General features: G+C 37.7%; 1 protein-coding gene across 15 annotated transcripts in view; it reads right to left on the bottom strand.

The window, feature by feature from the left end:
- IQCA1 (IQ motif containing with AAA domain 1) overlaps positions 1 to 19,707 on the bottom strand; it is a 230,963-nt gene that overhangs the window by 98,794 nt on the left and 112,462 nt on the right. For 10 of the 15 annotated variants that reach the window (XR_005554640.1, XR_005554639.1, XM_039326229.1 and 7 more), the window contains 5 exons: positions 16,848 to 16,931; positions 15,957 to 16,027; positions 14,055 to 14,137; positions 9,705 to 9,812; positions 4,105 to 4,304 (listed from right to left, as the gene is read on the bottom strand). Coding sequence is in view for 10 of the 15 variants with exons in the window: in XM_039326229.1 (XP_039182163.1) it covers positions 4,105 to 4,304; positions 9,705 to 9,812; positions 14,055 to 14,137; positions 15,957 to 16,027; positions 16,848 to 16,931 (546 nt within the window). In the remaining 5 variants the exon portion in view is untranslated. Of the gene's footprint in view, positions 1 to 4,104; positions 4,305 to 9,704; positions 9,813 to 14,054; positions 14,138 to 15,956; positions 16,028 to 16,847; positions 16,932 to 19,707 lie in introns of those variants that run through there. The other 5 variants (XR_005554641.1, XR_005554642.1, XM_039326226.1 and 2 more) reach the window with 5 other exon arrangements.

Consider the following 19,707-nt stretch of genomic DNA (forward strand, 5'->3'; position numbering starts at 1 on the left):
AGGGAATTGACCAAGTCATCAATAATTGTTTTGAAAAACAATGGGAAAAATTTGCCCCTTCCCACTAAAGGGGATTTGATCCTCCTCTTAAAATATGTATATCTAAATTGCCTTGCATAGCCTGAAGGAGGATCCCTAAAAATGTCTGTGTGGGTTAAATTAGGAAAGTATTTTCATGAATGACCAGGATGTGTAAAACTGTAACTGTTAACTGTTTCAAATCCAAAGGAAAAAGAATTTTAAAGTCTGCTAGAAATTCTGCTTAAAATAAGCCACAAAAAGGAAAAACCTCACTCTGTTTGTCTGGCCAACAAACAGAGTGAAGAAAAAGAATTGTGTTTGTTTGTTTGTTTGTTTTTCTTTCTCTCTGTGTACGCTCAAGAACAGCCTTAAGTTACCAGGAGGGATTGTTTTAAGTTTATCTGTTGGAAAAGTTTCACTTGCATTTACTGTATGTGTTTTATCTATCCTTTTCCTGAAAAATGTGTGTCTATCTACAAGAGCCTTTTGAAACTCAAGTCTGCTTGTGTAGGGAAATAATTTTTTAAAGTTACTTTTCGTATCCTATCACTTATTGGTGATGCTACTATGAAACTTTTCTTATCCCAAATATATAAGCATTTCTCAATCTCTAAAACGATGTGGTCTATTTTAGAATAAATGTTCTCCTACCCTTGGCAAGTTGCACACCTTAAAATATTAGGCTTTTAAAATTATTTGGAGTTTTCAGCATTTTCAAACTGCCTGCAAGCTACCCCCCTTCCAATTCTTTTCCTGTCCTTTGTTCTCCATACCTTTTGTCTGCCTCTCCTGGTAGAGTCCACCCAGAAAGGGGGGGGGAGACCTTGTTCTTGTATCTTTCAGCCCTGAAACCCTCTCCCAAGCCTTTGGAAGCAGAACACACAGACCCAGATGCTGCCTCCATCCATTTGAGCCATGGAATTGAGTTTGAATCCAGCCATCCACTAAAAAGCCACCATGCAATCTGAGTGGAACATCTTCCCAAGTCCTACCATTTCCCCAGATGCCTGTGAGAGCTGCAGAAGCAAGGTGGTGCCATGTGAAGCCTCAGAAGAGAAAATTAAGACTGTGGGGGGAGGGTGGAAACTCATTGTAAACTTTTCTTTCTTGCCCCATTTGTATTGTAACAAGCCAGTTGAATGTATTAATGGAGAGATGGCATTTAGGAATAGGTCGCAGAACAAGTACTGAACACCTTGGACTTCTATCTGGCGGGAGGGAAAATTTATCCAGAATGTTTGTATTGACTATTTTGTAAAAGCACACACACATACACACACCATTCAGAATCATACTTGAGTCCCCTCCACCTACCTTTAGTAAAGTTCCCCCCAGGCTGATTTTTGCTCTATTGCACCAAAGCTTTGTGGGACCAACTTCCAACAGATACCAAGGGGGAGGGAACTAGGCCCCCTCAGGTGATTTGCAATTCATATGCCCTGACTAAGGAAGCAACAGGAAAAATCCCAAACTTATGCCCTGAATATTTTGCACTGTTGAGCTCAGATTGGGATTCCTAGAACTCATTATGTGCAATTTAAAGAAAATTTAATAGACTGGCATATTGGACATTACAAACCTGGATGCACTGAATTAAGAGCTAAGGCAGGAAACAACCCTTGAAATTGGGCAGCCAGTGGTCATGTACTAAGGAAAACCATGGCTATGAAGAATTTTGGGAGGTATGCAAACCTGACTGGAAGCTAAAGGTGACATCCAACATTTGAAAATGATTGGCACAGAATATTGGATACTATAAATTTCTTTTCCACCTAACAAAATATTGCCCTGACTTTTAGAACTTTATGGGTGCAAGCTCCCCTTTTGGGAGCAACTAAAGGGATCTTTTTCTGCTGCCTCCATTAATGTCTTATTTTTCTTTTTCTTTTTTTTTTGCTTAACAGTTTAAAAGCTTGCCTACCAAGTCTCCCTGACCAGATCAATTTTAATGTCATACATTTACACACTTAAGTTAGCCCCCCCAGAAGGAAATATTAAAAAGGGCAGAAAAATATATTTTTCCTCAAAAGGACTTTTTAAAACCAAACCTGGCCCCAAATCTATCTCTCTGCCCCAAGCAAGAGCTAGGCCCATACAAATGCAAATGTAAAACCATCAGAAAGTTGAAGCCAGAGCAATCAAGAAGACAAAAGAGAAGATCTGCATACCCCACCCAAACTCTAGGAGTCAGCCCCATCACCTGGGAAGCAGGATATGATAATAGAATTAAACCACAGATATCAAGGCCTAGACAAATACTCAGAAACAGCCTCAAGGTTCATGCCACAGGAACAGGAAACTATTCCAAACAAGGCTAGAGGGGGTATCCCCCCATGTGCTCTCTCTCTCTCTCTGCCCTTCTCTCTCCTCTGCACTTTCCTGAAGAACCATCTCTCTGCAATAAACTGTAATCTTCAGGAACTGTCACCCACCAACAGGTCAATTTAGTAACTACACCTATCACTGCAGTTCAGCTACCCCTACTAACCAAACCAGCCTTCACTTTGCCAAGCGACACTGAGGATGACTTCCTATAAAGTGCTACCTCCTTATTTTAAATAAAACAGAAAAGTAGGAGATGTTGGAATTATCTGGATTATCTGGCCTGTTAGGCTGAGTCATCAGCTGCAGTAGGCCAAGGTATGAGGAAGTCAGAAGTAAAAAGGATTTTGTTGGTGCCGTATGTAACAGCTGTATAGTAGCGTGTGCAAAACAAAGCTAGCACGTGTAATATGCTAATATGCTGTGTCATAACAAATGTGGTTGGTGTAAGGTGGTCACCAGGTGCCTATAAACCCGCCTTCTGATAACACAATAAAAGGGATGCTTCGGCTTTGTTCAAGGCTTCCATCCCGAGGAAACCACGTGTACGTGTCTGTTCTTCAACACCCATGGGAGACCGCTGGGCGCGTGAAAACCTACAAAGATTAATTTTAAATTCTTAAGGTTTTTTTTTGTTCACTGATTTCCCACTAAAAATGTGGTCCCCTCAAAGGATATTTTAAAATCAAACATGAAAATCCATGTTTATTAATACAATGTATTTTACTATAAGACCATGAAAGATCAAAAAGTGATACAGATAGTTCTCATTCAGCAACTGTTTCATTTAATGACTATTCAGTTAAAACAATGATGAAAAAATAATTTTGTGGCAAATTGTCCCATTTACAACCTTTGCAGGTCTGTATAGCAAAGGAAATCAAAATCATAAGCACAACTGCAGTTTCACTTAGCAAGTGCTTTGCTAACAACCAAGTTGCCAGTCATAATTATGGTTGTTAAGCAAGGACTACTTGTATAGCTAATCCTAAGTTTTGTTTCCAAGTCATTTGATGCTGAAGTTTTCTTTAAGTTCTACACCAGGGGTGTCAAACTGCCAGCCCACGGGCTGGATGCGTCACGTGGAAGCCACACCCACCCCATTGCTGGCAATGGCAAAACCAGCCCGATACATTGCGCGACGTTAGGTGACTTCGCGAGTTTGACATGCCTGTTCTACACAGTTCTAACCAGCAAGACAAAAGCAAAGAAATATTCCCCTCCTCACATTTTTTTTCTTTCCAGCCATCCCACCCTCCCCATTTTTCCTATATAACTTACTTCCACTGAAACCAATGAGTGCAATTAACTGAGCCTAGCTCTTCATCTGGCATAGTTTAGTAACTGCTTTGTAGGAGTGCTGGGAGGCTGTCTTGCAGTTCATTTTTTTTTTTTTTTTTTGGTTAGGAGCACAAAAGCAACTTTTCTCAGTTTTCCACAGGAGCCAAAACAAGGTTTCTGAGATCAAAATGTTCCCACCATCTGGAAAACCACAAATCTCTATTGCCCGTGGACTATAGGATTGAAAATTAAATCAGTCAAAGAAAAAAAGATTTCAAAATGTATACACTAATGTAAAAATATTTTGGAAAGACAGGAAACATTGAACATTAGCAAATTATTTTAACAGTCTGGATTTTCATTGTTGTAATTATTCATTATCATAACTAAATAGAAGTAGTGCATAATAAATTATTGTCCACTAAAATCTTAAACATTAAGACTATAGTTGAATATTAATGAAATATTTCTGGACCCTACCTTAAAAACCATATGTAGCATCAATTGAAGACCAGCCTTGCCAGGATATTTACCAGCAATATTTGCTGCAGATAAATTGAACAGGTTGGCTCCTGTTTCTGTGCACAGAGCATGAATAAGCATTTTTTTTCCTACTCCTTCAGGGCCAACCAAGAGCAAGGTTTTCACTAGAGGAGCTTTTTCATGGACAGATTGAGAACCTATAGAATAAAATTAGTACAATGATACCATTAAATTGTTTGAAATATATGTTTAAAGAAAGTTTCTTTCTAATAGCCCAAACTGTAATGTCTACGTGCTGGACATGGGACAAAGCAACTAATGGGACTGACAAAGGCTTGGCAACAGAATGGATCAAAAGAGAACTTTCACTTCCAGGCTGGAGCTGAAGCAAGCTTTTTTTAAAAATATATATTTTCTAAACAATTTAAGATTCAACCTTTGTTTTAAAATGACTTAACAAAAATTAGTATTTTTTGGTTTAAATTAACTGAATCCTAAGCTAATTTTGTTCAAGCCACTTTTTAAGGTCTAAACAGGATGTGGAATGAGATAGTACTTAAGAAGATTTGACACTTGCATCCGGTTTTGGTCACTACAATATAAAAAGATGTTGAGACTCTGGAAAGAGTGCAGAGAAGAGCAACAAAGATGATTAGGGGATTGGAGGCTAAAACATATGAAGAACAGTTGCAAGTACTGGGTGTGGCTAGTCTAGTGAAAAGATGGACCGGGGGTGACATGATAGCAGTGTTCCAATATCTGAGGGGCTGCCACAGGGGATCAACTTATTCTCCAAGGCACCAGAAGGCAGGATAGAAAGCAATGGATGGAAACTAATGAAGGAAAGAACCAACACAGAACTAAGGAGAAATTCCTTGGCACTGAGAACAATTAACCAGTCAAATGGCTTATCTTCAGAATTTGTGGGTGCTCCATCACTGGAGGTTTTTAAGAAGAGATTGGACAGCCACTTGTCCAGAATGATATAGAGTCTCCTGCTTCTGCAGGGGGTTGGACTAGAAGACCTCCAAGGTCCCTTTCTGTTATTCTGTTTAATGTGAGCTTCACAATGTGATTTCCTGACAAACTTTGTACAACATTGGAAAATATCTGATTGGGAACTTAAACTTGTGAAACTAAGCAGCAATTGCAAAACTAACAGTATAGGTACAGTAGTACTTGAATTACAACAGCAATGGAGATTGGGATTGCTGTCATTAAGTGATGCAGTTGTAAAGTGCAATATCATGTGACTGCATCACTTAGCAAGAATCCTGGCAGTCTTCATTGCCACTGTAACTCCAAGATGTGCAAATCACTAAGAAGGAAGAAGTGAGAATCCCAGGTAAGCAACATGAGGATGCAATGAGGGAAGCTGCAGGGGGCAGGAGAGGCCCAGTGCAGGATGTGAGAATCAAGGTAGGCTGGGGGAAGCAGGGTACTATTCCTTCTGAATGAAGGGAGGTATAGGAAGCAGGGTGCCACATGAAAGAAGAGAGGCTGGGGGAAGCAGGGCACTGCACCATATGCATGAAGGGAGGCCAGGGAAAGCAGGGAGCCATGCCAAATGAGTGAAAGGAGGCTGGGGGGGACTTACTGAAGTGACATGCAACCCTGCCAGCTTCCCATTTGCTTGAGAGAAGTCAAATTGGCAATTACATGACTGAAGGTGGTTGGGTGGTTGGGTTACAACTAAGGGTGAATTGGTTGCCAAGCACCTGAATCATAATCACATGGCTATAAGAATCGTGCAATGGCCAGAACTTCAAGGACCAGCCATAAATTCAGTGCTGTTATAACTTCTGTTACCAAATGAGTAGCCAGTGAGGATTACCTATATTTGTGTGTGTGTGTGTGTGTGTGTGTGTGTGTGTGTGTAAAATGAAAGTTTAAATTGGAGCAAAATAATTTCCCAATATATTACATAATATGCAGCAAGGGATATAGATACATTTAAAGTATGGTTTCTGAAGTTTACATTAATCAGTCTGTAAATCAGTACTGTACTGTACTGTAAATCAGTCAAAGCACGAAGAAGGGGGAAGTGAGAATTTAAATATTTCTCTATATTAATTTAGTTTTATCCTTTTTTCTTCTCTTCTTTTTTCTGATTTTTCATGGTTACATGCTATCAAATTGACTTTTAGAGACCATATAGATTTTCTCCAAATTCTAATTTGTTCTTCAGCAATTCAAGCAGGGAATGTTGCCACAGCCAATTCCCTGCAGCCAACTTGCCATAGCCAGCTCACCACGGCCAACTTGCTGTGGGACAACTCACTGCAGGACAGTTTAACAATTCTATTTAATTATTTAAAATAAATAAAAAATATTTGACTTCTGGTTCTGGATCGTGGCGTCTCCAGCCAACTAGAAAGACTGCTCTCTTCGCCGGCTGCTTTCCCTCTGCCGGTAGACTCTTAATCAGGTCAAAAAGTTGCCCTGGAGGGGTGACTACCGTTGAGGAGGTCCTCATCGACCGTGGAAGGGTGGCAGCTCCTTCCACGGTCTGAGATTGCTCCTTAGGGCCGACGGAGGAAAGATCGGCCAGTAAAATGGCTGATCACTTTGCTGCTGTAACCAGAAGTCAGAGGAACATCTAAGCGTAAAAAACCACCGTGGTTGATCCAGGTGAGATTTTTTTTCCCTCTCTCAGTCCTTTTTTCTTTTTTGTTTCCTGTAAAAAGCATTTTTGGAACTATTTCCCTGTTTTAAGAGAGCGGCATTTGTGAGCGTGGAATCAGAAGCTTTGAAAATAGAATGAAAATTAACTTTAATTGACTTTTTTATTTTCATCTACTTTGGGGTCTTGAAAAAACTCTTAGTATTGAATTTTATTACTGGACTTAGTTTATATGTAAAGAATATTATTATTATTTTCTTTCTGATTTTGTCAACATGATTTTTGGTGTCTGGGAAGAGATTTTACAGTCTACTGAGGACACCCTGTGGAGAAATTCAAAATTGCAACTGTTTTTTTTCTCTCTTTGATACTGAAATTGGTTTTGACCTTCAGATCATCATAAAAGGGAAAAGACAAAGAAATTTAACAGCTGTTAAATTTGTGGGGGTAGACACTGGCTAAAGGTTTTTGAATACAGCCTCCACTAAAAGATAACAGGACTGTTTCTAGTTACTATTGAAATGGAGAAACCCTATTCACAACTCAACTATAAACTTATATTGGAAAAAAATTTATGAAGCTACTGAGCAAATATGTCTGCAAATAAAAGAGAGTACTACAGAAATAAAAAAGAGAAACTCTACTTTGACCCTACAAACTGATCTTCAGTTTTTACCTGATTACTCTACAGACCAAAAAACAACAGAAGAGGAATTAACCAACATTAAAGAAGATTCTATTTCGTTTTATACACAACCTACTGAGATTCCTGATGAACAATGATTGTAACTAAACCACCCACAATCCTAAAACTAATAGAAATGGATGTGCAAATACAACTAATTGAGAACCATGATAACTTTGATAACCAACTATTAACCACAAAATTGGACATAATTGAGTGTTTTACCCAGCAGATCCAAATGTTGAGACTTGAATTTTTAAAACAACAAGGGACTATCTACAAAGGAATCAGGTCTCTAAAACAGAGGAGAGGACGCTCTTCTTTGACTCAAATGATACTACAAGGAACAAAGAGAGATCTATTTGTTGATATAGAGGCTTTGTTATGGAAACCTATTTGGCACAAAAAGAAAGCTAGAATAAGATTTAAGAGTGTGTCCTAAAACCGTATACAATGGTTTAAAAGGCTTTTTAGACACAGATTGATTCAAGGTTTAAGATTGGTAAATAAGTTAGACTGAATAAAGATTAATTAAATATGTGAACTTAGTAAGAAGATGTTTGTTTTTGTATTAATATGTTTGTCGTGGATATAACAATTATTTGGAGTGGATTTAAATCCTACTGAGTGGGTTAAAGGAGTTTTATATAGAAATTGTTTGATTGATTGATAGATCATAGATTTAAAATAGAGCAGAAATGTATTTTTTGGAGTAATATTCTTGTTTTTAGAAAGGATAGTCATTTTGTAATGGAAGGAGAATAAGAGGGATTTTTGATAAAAAAAGAAATGATATTAACAAATGAGTCACTGATTATGTCAAGGAAAAAGGGAAAGGAGAGACACCTGAAGTGTTAATAATATATTTATTTAAGCAAAATTGGAATATGGTAATTGTAAATAGTAAAGCTCAATATAGGATCTGGATTCATATAGATGAAATATTATTGATGATTGTTTTGATTGATTCAACTTTATTGAAAAATACATTAATTTGAATATAATATAATATTTGAGGGAATAGAGAGGGAGTTTTTAATGATTTAATCTGAATTACATATGTATGATTTTGTTTTTGGATAATTGATTACCCTGTCACCACGTTGTTTCTCAAGCACTTGTTTTAAAAAGAAAAAACCAATAAAACCTGTTTAAAACAAAAATAAATAAATAAATATTTTAACTTTTGCCATTCACATTTCATTCTATCCCTCCTTTTGCATCCTTTCTTTAATGATTCTATTCTACTATTTCTTTGATACTAGTTTAACTTTTGTCCCGCAACAATTTGTCCTGTGGCAAATTGGCCATGGCAAGTTATCCTGTAGCGAGTTGGCCATGGCAAGTTGGCCGTGAATTGACCTTGGTGAGTTAGCCACAGCGAACTGTCATAGACCCGTTCCAACAGCACCCCCATCACCACTGTAATTCAGCCTACCCACCTCGCTGTTGGTTTTCCCCGTCTTCTTTTTCCTTCAATCTTTCCCAGCATTAAAGCCTTCTCCATTTATAAATAATAATATATTGAGGATATGACCCTAAGCTCAAAGTTTTATACTTTTTATATCTATCTGTCATAAATAGAATGCAATGTACTTTGCTTGGTATGTTTTACCATTTATTAATATATATTGAACATTAATTATATAATCTGAGAAATTTTCTTTGTATAATAATAATAGTAATAAAGTTGGAAGGGACCTTGGAGGTCATCTAGTCCAACCCCCTGCTCAGGCAGGAAACCCTATACCATTTTGGACAAATGGCTGTCCAGTCTCTTCTTAAAAACCTCCAGTGTTGGAGCATTCACTGCTTCTGGAGGGAGGTTGTTCCACTGGTTAATTGTTCTAACTGTCAGGAAGTGTCTCCTATACTTATTGCTATTATCTCTTTTAGAAGTGTATCTTTCTTTTAACTAAATAAATAAAAGGAAAAGGGAAAAAAGTTAGTTGGTGTATCAAAGGTACATTAAAATCTCAGCCTTTCTTCAAATTTCATTTAAACATTGGAGACTTAATTTGTTATTTTCCCAAAATGGCCTTTTTGTATATGCTGCAGCTGCCAAACTATTATGATGGAAATAAAATTATAAAAAGAGTGGTGCTGTAGTTAAAACTTTTTAAATTAGACAATTATTTTGTCTTAGCTGAAAATCTTTTAAGAGATAATAACTGTATAGAGCTATTTCAAAAGAAATAAATCAAACATTTTCATAGCTAATAAAAATATGAAACCCTCAGGAACCCAAGCATGGTATTCTGCCTTTGGCCAGTTCTCCTGTGAACTTACCTAATGGCAGTATTCCATATAGGGCTATAAGTTGCTTCACATCTGTAAGAGAAGGCATTGGTTCTACATCTACCTGTCGAAGTATAGTCCCCAGATAGTTGTACTCACCTACAAGGAAGAAACAAATGTGCAATACAAAAAGCTTAGTTTCAAAAAGTAGACTGTAGAACACTGCATCATAGCTTTGGAAGGAACCTAGTGCAAACCCCTGCTTAAGGAAGGAGACCTTATATTATCCCAGTCAAATGGCTATCCAGTCCATTCTTGAAAGCCACCAGTAATGGAGCACCCACAACTCCAAGAGGCAAGTTGTTCCATTGCTTAATTGTTCTCACTGTCCCCTTAGTTTTAGTTTGGATCTCTCTTTAACAAACCTCCACCTATATTTCTTGTACTGGCTTCTAGTGCTTTGGGGAATAAGTCAATCTTTTCTTGTGATCACCTCCCAACACAGCTAGTCACCCCTAGTCCTTCTCTTCAATAGACTAGACATACCTAGCTCCCTCAACCATTCATCATATGATTTAACCTCCAGATCCCTTCTCATCTTTGATGCCCTTCTCTGCACTCTTTCTAGGGGTTTATCATCTTTTCTGTATCGTGGTGATCAGAACTGGATGCAGTATTCCAAATGTGATCTCACTATTGTAGTATAAAGTATACTATTACTTCTTATGATCCTGATGCTGTCCCTCTGTTGATGCAGCCTAGGACTGCATTTGCTTTTTTGACAGCATTGCTGGCTCATATTTAAGCAGTGGTCCACTTAAGTAGAAATTGTTAGGGAACATAAATACAACATTTTCAACTCTAACAGTTATTTAGTTGGAATGCATTCTTAACATGAATGACACATAGGCATAGATTCTAAACTTCTAAACTGTAAATAATATCACTCACTCATTCAGCAACCATTTAAGGTTACGACGACACTGAATGAGGGATACTTAAGAGATATAATAGAATAACAGAGTTGGAAGGTATCTTGGAGATCTTCTAATGATCCAACCCACTGCATAAATAGGGGACCCTCTACCAGCGGTCCCCAACCATTGCAGCTTGGTGGCCTGGCTGGTGGGGGGGGGGAGAGAGGGAAACTGGGCCACTTGAGTAGTGGGCCAGTGTGCAGCTTGACTTGCATGAGCGGTGGGCCAGCACGCAACGCTTGTGCAAATTGAGCTGTGTGCATGTGCTCTAGCCAGCCACTCAAGCGGTCCAATTCCAATTAGGCTGCAGCCCAGTAGTGGGCCCAGAGATTGGGGACCCTGCCCTATACCATTATGGACAAATGGCTGTCCAATCTCTTCTTAAAAACCTCCAGTGATGGAACACCCATAAATTCTGAAGGCAAGCTGTTTCACTGGATAATAGTTTTCACTGTCAGGAAATGTCTCCTTAATTCTAGGTTTGTTTTTTCCTAGATTAGTTTCCATCCATTGCATCTTGCTCTGCCTTCTGGTGCTTTGCTAAATAGATGGGCCCTCTCTTCTTTGTGGCAGCCCCTCAAACAATAAAACACTGCTATCATTTTATCCCTGCTCCTTCTTTTCACTAGAGGGAGAAAGCAGAACTGCTTAATTCATTCTTTGCATCAAGAAATTTATAGAATCAAGCAATTTATAGAAGCCAATATGGGTTTATTAAAAACAGATCATGCCAGACACTTTTAGCCTTCTTTGATAAAGTGACTAAATCGGTGGATTGAGGAAATGCTGCGGACATAGTATACTCACCTTCAGAAGTTGTGAATAATTCAACATCTCCATAAATGATTTAGATGAGGGGGAAAAGGGGGGGTCTCATGAAATTTGCAGATGACAGCAAACTGGGGGAAATTGTCAGCACTTTAGAAGATATAGTCAAGATACAGAAGGATGTTGACATACTTGAACATTGGGCCCTATTCAGCAGAAGGCTGTTCAGTGATGAGAGAAGTAAGGTTCTGAAACTAGGCAGAAAAAGTCAAATGCAAAAGTATAGAATAGGCAGCACATGGCTCAACAGGAGTAAATGTGAGAAGGATCTAGATATTCTACTGGACTGTCACTTAAGTGTAAGCCAGCAGTGTGCTGCAGGTGCCAAAAAAGCCAAATGCAGTCCTAGGCTATATCAACAGAGGGATATTATCAAAATCACGAGGAGTGAGAATAGTGGTCTATATTGCACTAATGAGGCCACACTTGGAATACTGCATTTAGTTCTGGTCGCCATGATACAAAATAATAATAATAATAAATGCTCAGGTCCTAGAAAAACTGTAGAGAAGAGCAACAAAGATGATAAGGAGTCTGGAGCTAAACTGTATGATAGACGATTAAGGGAACAATTAGGGGTGACATGATGGCTGTCTTTCAGTACTTGAGGGACTGCATAGAGAAGAGGGAATTGACTTATTTTCCCAAATACCTGAGAGCAGGACAAGAAGTGGTGGGTGGAAGATAATCAAAAAGAGATCCAACCTAGAACTAAGAAGAAATTTGCTGAGATTGAGAGCAAACAATCAGTAAAACAGCTTACCTCCAGAAGCTGTAGGTGCTCCATCACTGGATGTTTTCAAAAAGAGATTGGACAGCCATTTATTCAGAATGTTATAGGGTTTCCTGCTCAAACAGGGATTGGACCAGAAGACTTCCAAAGTCCCTTCCAACCCTGTTATTCTATGTTCTAAGTGACATCACATAGCAATGCAGCTCCCAATTACTATAGTTAAGTGAGGATTACCTGTTCTTATTCGCAGTCACGGGAGAGTGGGTGGCTGGAGTCACAGCAACATGGTCTTCAGAGCACCCCCACTGCCAGCCCTGGTATAACTCTGCATGGGCAGAGCTGCAAAGGGGGCCAGGAGCTGAAATCGCCAGCCCAGGGACAATGCAGAGACCCTACCACTGGCCTCCAGAGCTGCCACCGTTGAAACCATACAATACAGACGGTAGCACAAGGGGCTGCCGCAGAACCCAAGTAGCAGGCTGAGGAGGAGGTAGCCTCCCGCCACCGGGCAAGTAATCTGTGAGGTGGGGTGAAGTGGGGACGGCAGGGATCAAAGAAAGCCCCTCCAATGATGGACACAGCTGTTGCGCAATGGCAGTGGAAGCCTTTTGCCGTAATTCCTGCTCCCGGCTCCGAAATGGTGGAGAGGAACCGGATAAGGGGACCGAGCCTCCCCCACCCATCCTCCATAGTATGGCAGTCCAGCTTGGGAGGGGAGTGAAAGGGAAGAGGCGGGAGGGCAGCTGGGTCATTGAATGGGTGGGAGTAGATTGCTGAGCGGGCAATGGTCTGGTTGCAGGCCTGAGGTGCGTGGGTAAGGGGCGCATGGGGCAGCTCCACACACACCTGCCTCACCTTATCTTGTGGTGGCACCAGCACACCGCACAGCTTCCTGCCCCGTTATGGCAGAGAGCAACCAGACAATGGTCTCTTAATTAGAGCTTATTTTGGGAGGTAGGGCTTATATTAGGCACACACTAAAAACCATGCTAAGGCTTATTTTTTGGGTCGGTCTTATTTTCAGTGAAACATGGTAGAATCAGAAGGTGCTCAACATACCTTAAATAATAAATTTATAATTGTAATTCTCCTCCAAAGTGTGGAAGTTTTTGTGAGCATTCGTTTTTGGACTATTGTGTTTAAAATTTGGAGATAGGAGTACTATCTAAACTTATAGCATTGTCAGAAATGCCACTACAATAATAAGTACAGAACACTAAGTGTGTGCATATTTGTGCTGTTCCTGCTATCATCTATCCTACATTCACTCAGAAATACACTTTATTGAACTATTCAACTGTTGTAACATCAATATAAGAGTACTGAATAAAACTTACCCTGCGCATATGGCAAATTAGATTCTAGATATGTTTAAAAATCACTCACCAACCTGTGAGGAACTTTCTGTTTGTCTGGGTGCTACTTCCTTTGGGCTTTTCAAATTTTTCTACTTCTGTTTAATGAATAGCTGTGGAAGTTGGGTGGCCCAGTTACTGGTAAGTATTTTAAAAACCTTCCCTTTGGCATTTTGTATTATTATTACAGATTACCAGATATTTAAGTTAAGACCATAAATAATGTATCAATCTTTAATTCTGTTTGAAGTCTGCTACTATCAGGAAGATCAATTTACTAAAATGTGTAAACTGCAGCCAAAATCCTGAATTTGTTTTAATCTGCATTTTAATCTCTGTCACCAAGTTGCTGATTCTCAGTAACTTTTATCTGAAATTAAAGTGATTGGTTTTGGAGTTCATTTATCCAGTATCAATTCAGTCACAAATGTTTGTCCAATATTATACATTATTTGAATGTAATTCCAAAATAAATAGTCTGTATTAACACATAAAAGTTATACTTTACCCACATAATCGCTGAGTTTTACTTTTTTACTTCTTATTAATAGTCCTTCTTCTACCAACTCTTGGTAAAGAGAATCAATGGTCCTATATATAAATAAAGAGAAAGCTACACAACCATATCTGTAGACAAAGCATATTCTTGGTTCTTGGTGGTCTCTGCAGGTATTTCAATGGAATTAGCACTGATGGTGTTGACTAGTCAAGTAATGAAATATGTGCAAGCAAATAACCAAGGTCAGAGAGCACCAAAGACTCCACAGTTCAACCCTGAATTATATTCTTCTATTGGAAAAAAGCATATTTTTTTCTCATGTATTAGGTCTCCTTTAAATGTTCTTGCCTAAAAATATTTTTTATGTTTAATAGTATCTCATTCATAATTTTAATGAAAGTTTGCCATTACGTATTTACTGTCACTGCTATAGTTTTTCATCTGTTGGTGCTTAAATAGTATGAAATCAGACATATTTATTTAGTATTATTGTAGTATAAGGTAGTCCTCGACTTACTACCATACTTGAACCCAAAATTTCTGTTGCTAATTGAGATAGATGTAAGTGAATTTTGCCTCGTTTTATTACCTTTCTTGCCACAGTTGTTAAGTGAACCATTGCAGTTGTTATGTTAGAAACATGTTTGTTAAGTGAATCTGGCTTCCCAATTTCACTTCGCTTGTCAGAAAGTCACAAAAAGTAATCACATGACCCTGGGACACTGCAAATGTCATAAATATGAATCAGTTGCCAGGTGTCTGAATTCTGATCATGTGACCATGGAAATGCTGTTTTAAGTGTGAAAAACGGTCATAAGTCATATTTTTTCAGTGCCGTTGTAACTTTGAATGGTCACTAAATGAACTGTTGTAAGTTGAGGACTACCTGTATTGAAAAATGAAGCACTAAAGTCTTATATATAGTGCAATCCTATGTATATTAGTTCAGAACAATGGGTCAAACAGCAAATCCAAATTATAATTCAGAATCAATAATTATTTCTTACATATGGAATAAGGTTTTTAAGTACATATATGATTCAAACTTCTGCTACATGTACATTTTCATATTATTGCAGGGCTATACTTAATATACTATTGCATTTCACTGCCAGAGTTTCTGAACTATTTATTTTACTTTTTAGAAAGAGTTTTTGAATTACAGACTTCTGGAAGCAACTCTGACATAATGTCTTTTCGAGTAAAGTATAAACATATAGCAGTGAATTATTTGTGAAAATGATCTATATGAGTATTTTTATGTACTTCAAGGTAATGTTGGAAATACTGATGCGATGGGCAAGGGCTAAGACTCTACTTATATTTTATATATCAGTAGGGAGTTTTTTTGTAGAAAGTTGAATTTAACATTTGGCCCTATCATTTAGATGATTTGGAAAGTTCAAAGGGAAATAACAGTGATGCTTTTGGTCCATAATTCCTACGTCACTATCCAATATCCCATTTGGCACAAAGATCAAGCAAGACAACAAATGAAGGAGATTGGCCCAAAATTACCCATTCTAAATTCTAGTCTGCAATTAGACCATGGGAATAAAAGAGAAAATGTATAGTTCTTATAGAAGAATTAGTTCATATCCTATTTCAAGTATTTTAAACGTAGATGGAAAACTCAGATATACATCTGAAACCACTAAATATTTCACATCTACTATAGGGAATAAAATTCAATGCATATTTGATACATATGAAGAAAACTTACAAACTATTGTACATTTAACCTAAAGTAAACTTTATGCAAATTGGACTTTCCTTATCTAAATTTCTTTCTGCATTATTAGACATTTAAAAACAATCTGGTGTTAGATTCTCCATAATAGCCAACAAATCTGAGTTAATGTGTTTAAAGATTTATCAGTGTGAATCTCAACAGAGCAACTGCAACTTTACCGGTCAGATGTCAGATCTTTATCCTTCTTTGACTTTTTCTTTCTTCCACCTTTTTTTCCTTTTTTCTTTTTCTGAAGATCACAAACAGAAATAACAGAATAACAGAGTTGGAAGTGACCTTGGAGATTCTCTAGTCCAGTGGTTCTCAACCTGTGGGTCGGGACCCCATTTCGGGTCGAACGACCATTTCATGGGGGTCGCCAAACAACGCAGTCCGCCATTTTTTTCCCCTTTTCCTTAGCTGTGCTACTCCCTTTTATTCTATTGGCTTTTGAAAGCCAATAGAATAGACTCTCTTGAATAGAGTCTAATTCTATTGGCTTTCAAAAGCCAATAGGAATTGTCCAGGCTGTCTCTGTCCTACTGAGCCCGCCAAAAGTCCCATTCTGCAAACGGTGCTGCACCAGTTGAGTAGTCCTCGACTTACGACCGGTTGAGTAGTCCTCGACTTATGACCGGTTGGGGGTCGCGGCATTAAAAAGGTTGAGAACCACTGCTCTAGTCCAACTCCTTGCTCAAGTAGGAGACTCATTTCAAAAAAGGGGATGTCCAATCTCTTCTTACAAAAGCTCCAGTGATGGAGCACCCACAACTTCTGAAGGCAAGCCATTCCACTGATTAATTGTTCTAAGTCTGGAAATTTCTTTTTATTTCTTGGTTGGTACTCTCTTTGATTTATTTCCATCCGCTGCTTCTTGTCCTGCTTTATACTTTGCAAAGTATACTTTGCAAAGGCAGTACTTCTACACATGACAAAGGTTTTCATTCAAGTACAACTCTCTTTAATGAACTATGTCTTCATACAAATAAGTGTTTTTATTTTGTTTACATTTATTTCGTGTTCCCCAACTTCTGATACTGTATTACACTAAATCCATACTAAACAGTTACCTTTCCTTTTTTCGCAGTTTTCTCTGTCTCTCTATCCACGGCTAATTTTAGATTCTTCAGTTCCTGGCGCATTAACTCATCAACCTGTACAAGCACATACAACAGAAGTAATAAGAAATACTGTGTAAAAAAACTCTGCAACTAGAAAATATAAATGTTATGCTAAGAGTAAACACTCATATACAAACATCCAATTTTATTAGCATTTTTGGGAGGGAGAATTAGGCCTGTAATAATCTTCCCTCCAAAATAAACCATTAATATCAAAATAAAATATTAAATTGGATATAGTAGGCATGCTGCAAGTCCCTATCCTTAAATCTTGCCATCTAGTGTAATCTGCTGTCCCTCTGCTGCTTTATGGAACACCTGTCCTGTGGATTTGGTGGGCCCCTACCCTTTTAGCCTTTTAGAAGGCCACCAAGACTTGATTACCTAGGCACTGGGGCAGAATGAGGATGTCTGGAGTTAATTATAGAGCATCCCAAAGGGATAATTGAGTTGATGGGTTTTGTTTTGTTTTGTTTTTAGGGTTTTTATGGTTCTCGGTTTTATTGTTGTTGTGAACTGCCCAGAGTTAAGTTTTCATATGGGCAGCCATATAAGCCTTTTAAACAAACAAGCAAACAAGTAAATAAACAAACTGTGGCTGGATAAGCACTACCTCTGAAGGAGCAGTTTTGCAATTTGGAAGGCTTTTTGGACTCTTGGCTCCTGCTCAAGCAGGTGGAAGCTGTGACTAGAGGGACAATTACTTGATCTGGTGCAAGATAATTCATTACTACTACACTGCTATTCATTTAGTAATTCAATACCACTACAAGGTATTTTATATAGAACTGCACTTAAAGAATATTAGGAAACTGTAGTTAGCTCATAGTGCAGTAACTCCTATGATAACTAGTCCCCTGATGCTGAGTGCAGGTTACTTCTATGTTATGGCATTGCATTGATAACTAGTTAGTTTCTGTGTACAATTTAAAGTGTAAATTTGACTTATAAAGCCATATCTGGCCCATGCTTATAAGGGCAGATGGGTATTTGTAAAACTGGCTTGATCCATCTGTTCACGTTAAGAGAAGTCAATCTTAGTTCCCCACTTCCAGGAAATAAAGAGACTTGAGGCTAAGAGTGGCCATTTTTCAGTGGCAACTTCAATTCTCTGCAAGAGTCCCCCAGTAGAGATCAGATTGGCCCCCTCCCTTTTGGTATACAGGAGGTTACTAAGATAGAACTGTTTTGTAGGGCATTTTAACTAGCTAGGGAGCTTTAACTTTTATGTTTACATTATTGTTATTTCTTATATTTATCTTAGTTTATTTGGATTTTATGGTTCTTTTTTCTTTTCAGTTTTTTTTTACTGCATTTGAAGACTTATCATTGATGACTTAATGTTTCTTATATTATGTAAACCACCAAGAGTTGCTTCACTAGTGGTGAGACAGATATGGAATAAATAAATATTATGCTTGATGTGAATTTTAGATTGCAGCATTAAAAGTACTGTATCACGTATCTTGGAGGAGCCACTTGAAACAACTACTAAATTGTTGGAGAGAATAGAAAAGTTTGGAGAAATGGTGGGTTTGAAAATAAATAAAGAAAAGACTAATGTATTAACAAAGAATTTAACAGATAAACAGAAAAGTCAACTTACAAAAAAGACAAATCTACAAATAGTTAAAAAAGTTAAATACTTAGGAATCTACCTAACAACAAGATGTGCAACATTAAAAGAAGACAACTATGAAAGATTATTAAAACAAATAAAACTGGACTTGGAAAAGTGGAAAAATCTTCAACTGTCATTGCTAGGAAGAATAGCTACAGTGAAAATGAATATTTTACCGAAAATACTCTTCTTATTCCAAACGATTCCTGTAAAACTGGGCTTTTTTGATTACCTAAACGCAACAATATTGAGATTTATTTGGCAAGGGAAAAAAGCACGAATTAAAGTGAAAATGCTACAAGAAGTAAAGATAGTGGAGGATTTGGACTCCTGGACTAGAGATTATATTGTCAAAGCTGTACCGACACTGTGTTCATATGATTAAAGACTTTTTAGAATAAACAATGCCTGGAAGTTCTTTGAAGTGTTCCATTAGTTGGAACCTTGACACTATATTATCAAGCAGCTATTTTACCATGGCTTAAAGAATGGATAACGCTGAGAAACAAAACATTATTATACCTAGAGGGGCATGACCTACAAATTGGTTAGCATGCCTTCCTATGGTACAGGAAGAATAAAACACAGAAATATTTTCAAAACCATTTCACAAGGAATGCTTTCTTTTAGAATGGGAAAGAATAAAAGAGAAAATTTATATCAAGCTACCTGAATGGCTTTCAACAATGGAAGCTTTTGCTTACCCAAATTTAATTAACTATGACAAAGTTGTGACTTATAAAGATATCTTGGACAACGAAGGAAAATTGAAAGACAGACAAGATTTACAATGAGAAGGTATTGATTTACCATGGTGGCCATATTTACAGATTCAAACAAGATATGAAAAAGGGTAACGATAATGGGATTTTATAAAGAACAGACAGAATTTGATCAAATATTGTTAAAAACAGATGAAAACTTGATTAAGAAACTCTATAGATTTCTGCTAAATTCAAAGATGGAAGAAGAACAAGTAAAAGAAACAATGATAGCATGGGCAAAAAAAATTGGGCATTCTATAGATTTGGAAGACTGGCAAAAACTATGGGATAGAAATATTAAATTGACTAAAGCAGTCTCATATAAAGAAAATTTGTATAAAATGTTTTACAGATGGCATATGACACCAGTAAGATTAGCAAAAATGTTTAAAAATACTTCGAATAATTGCTGGAAATGTAAACA

This window comes from Crotalus tigris, unplaced genomic scaffold, assembly GCF_016545835.1.
Source record: "Crotalus tigris isolate CLP2741 ecotype Arizona unplaced genomic scaffold, ASM1654583v1 scf7180000024340.7048381, whole genome shotgun sequence".
Classification (NCBI taxonomy): Eukaryota; Metazoa; Chordata; class Lepidosauria; order Squamata; family Viperidae; genus Crotalus; species Crotalus tigris.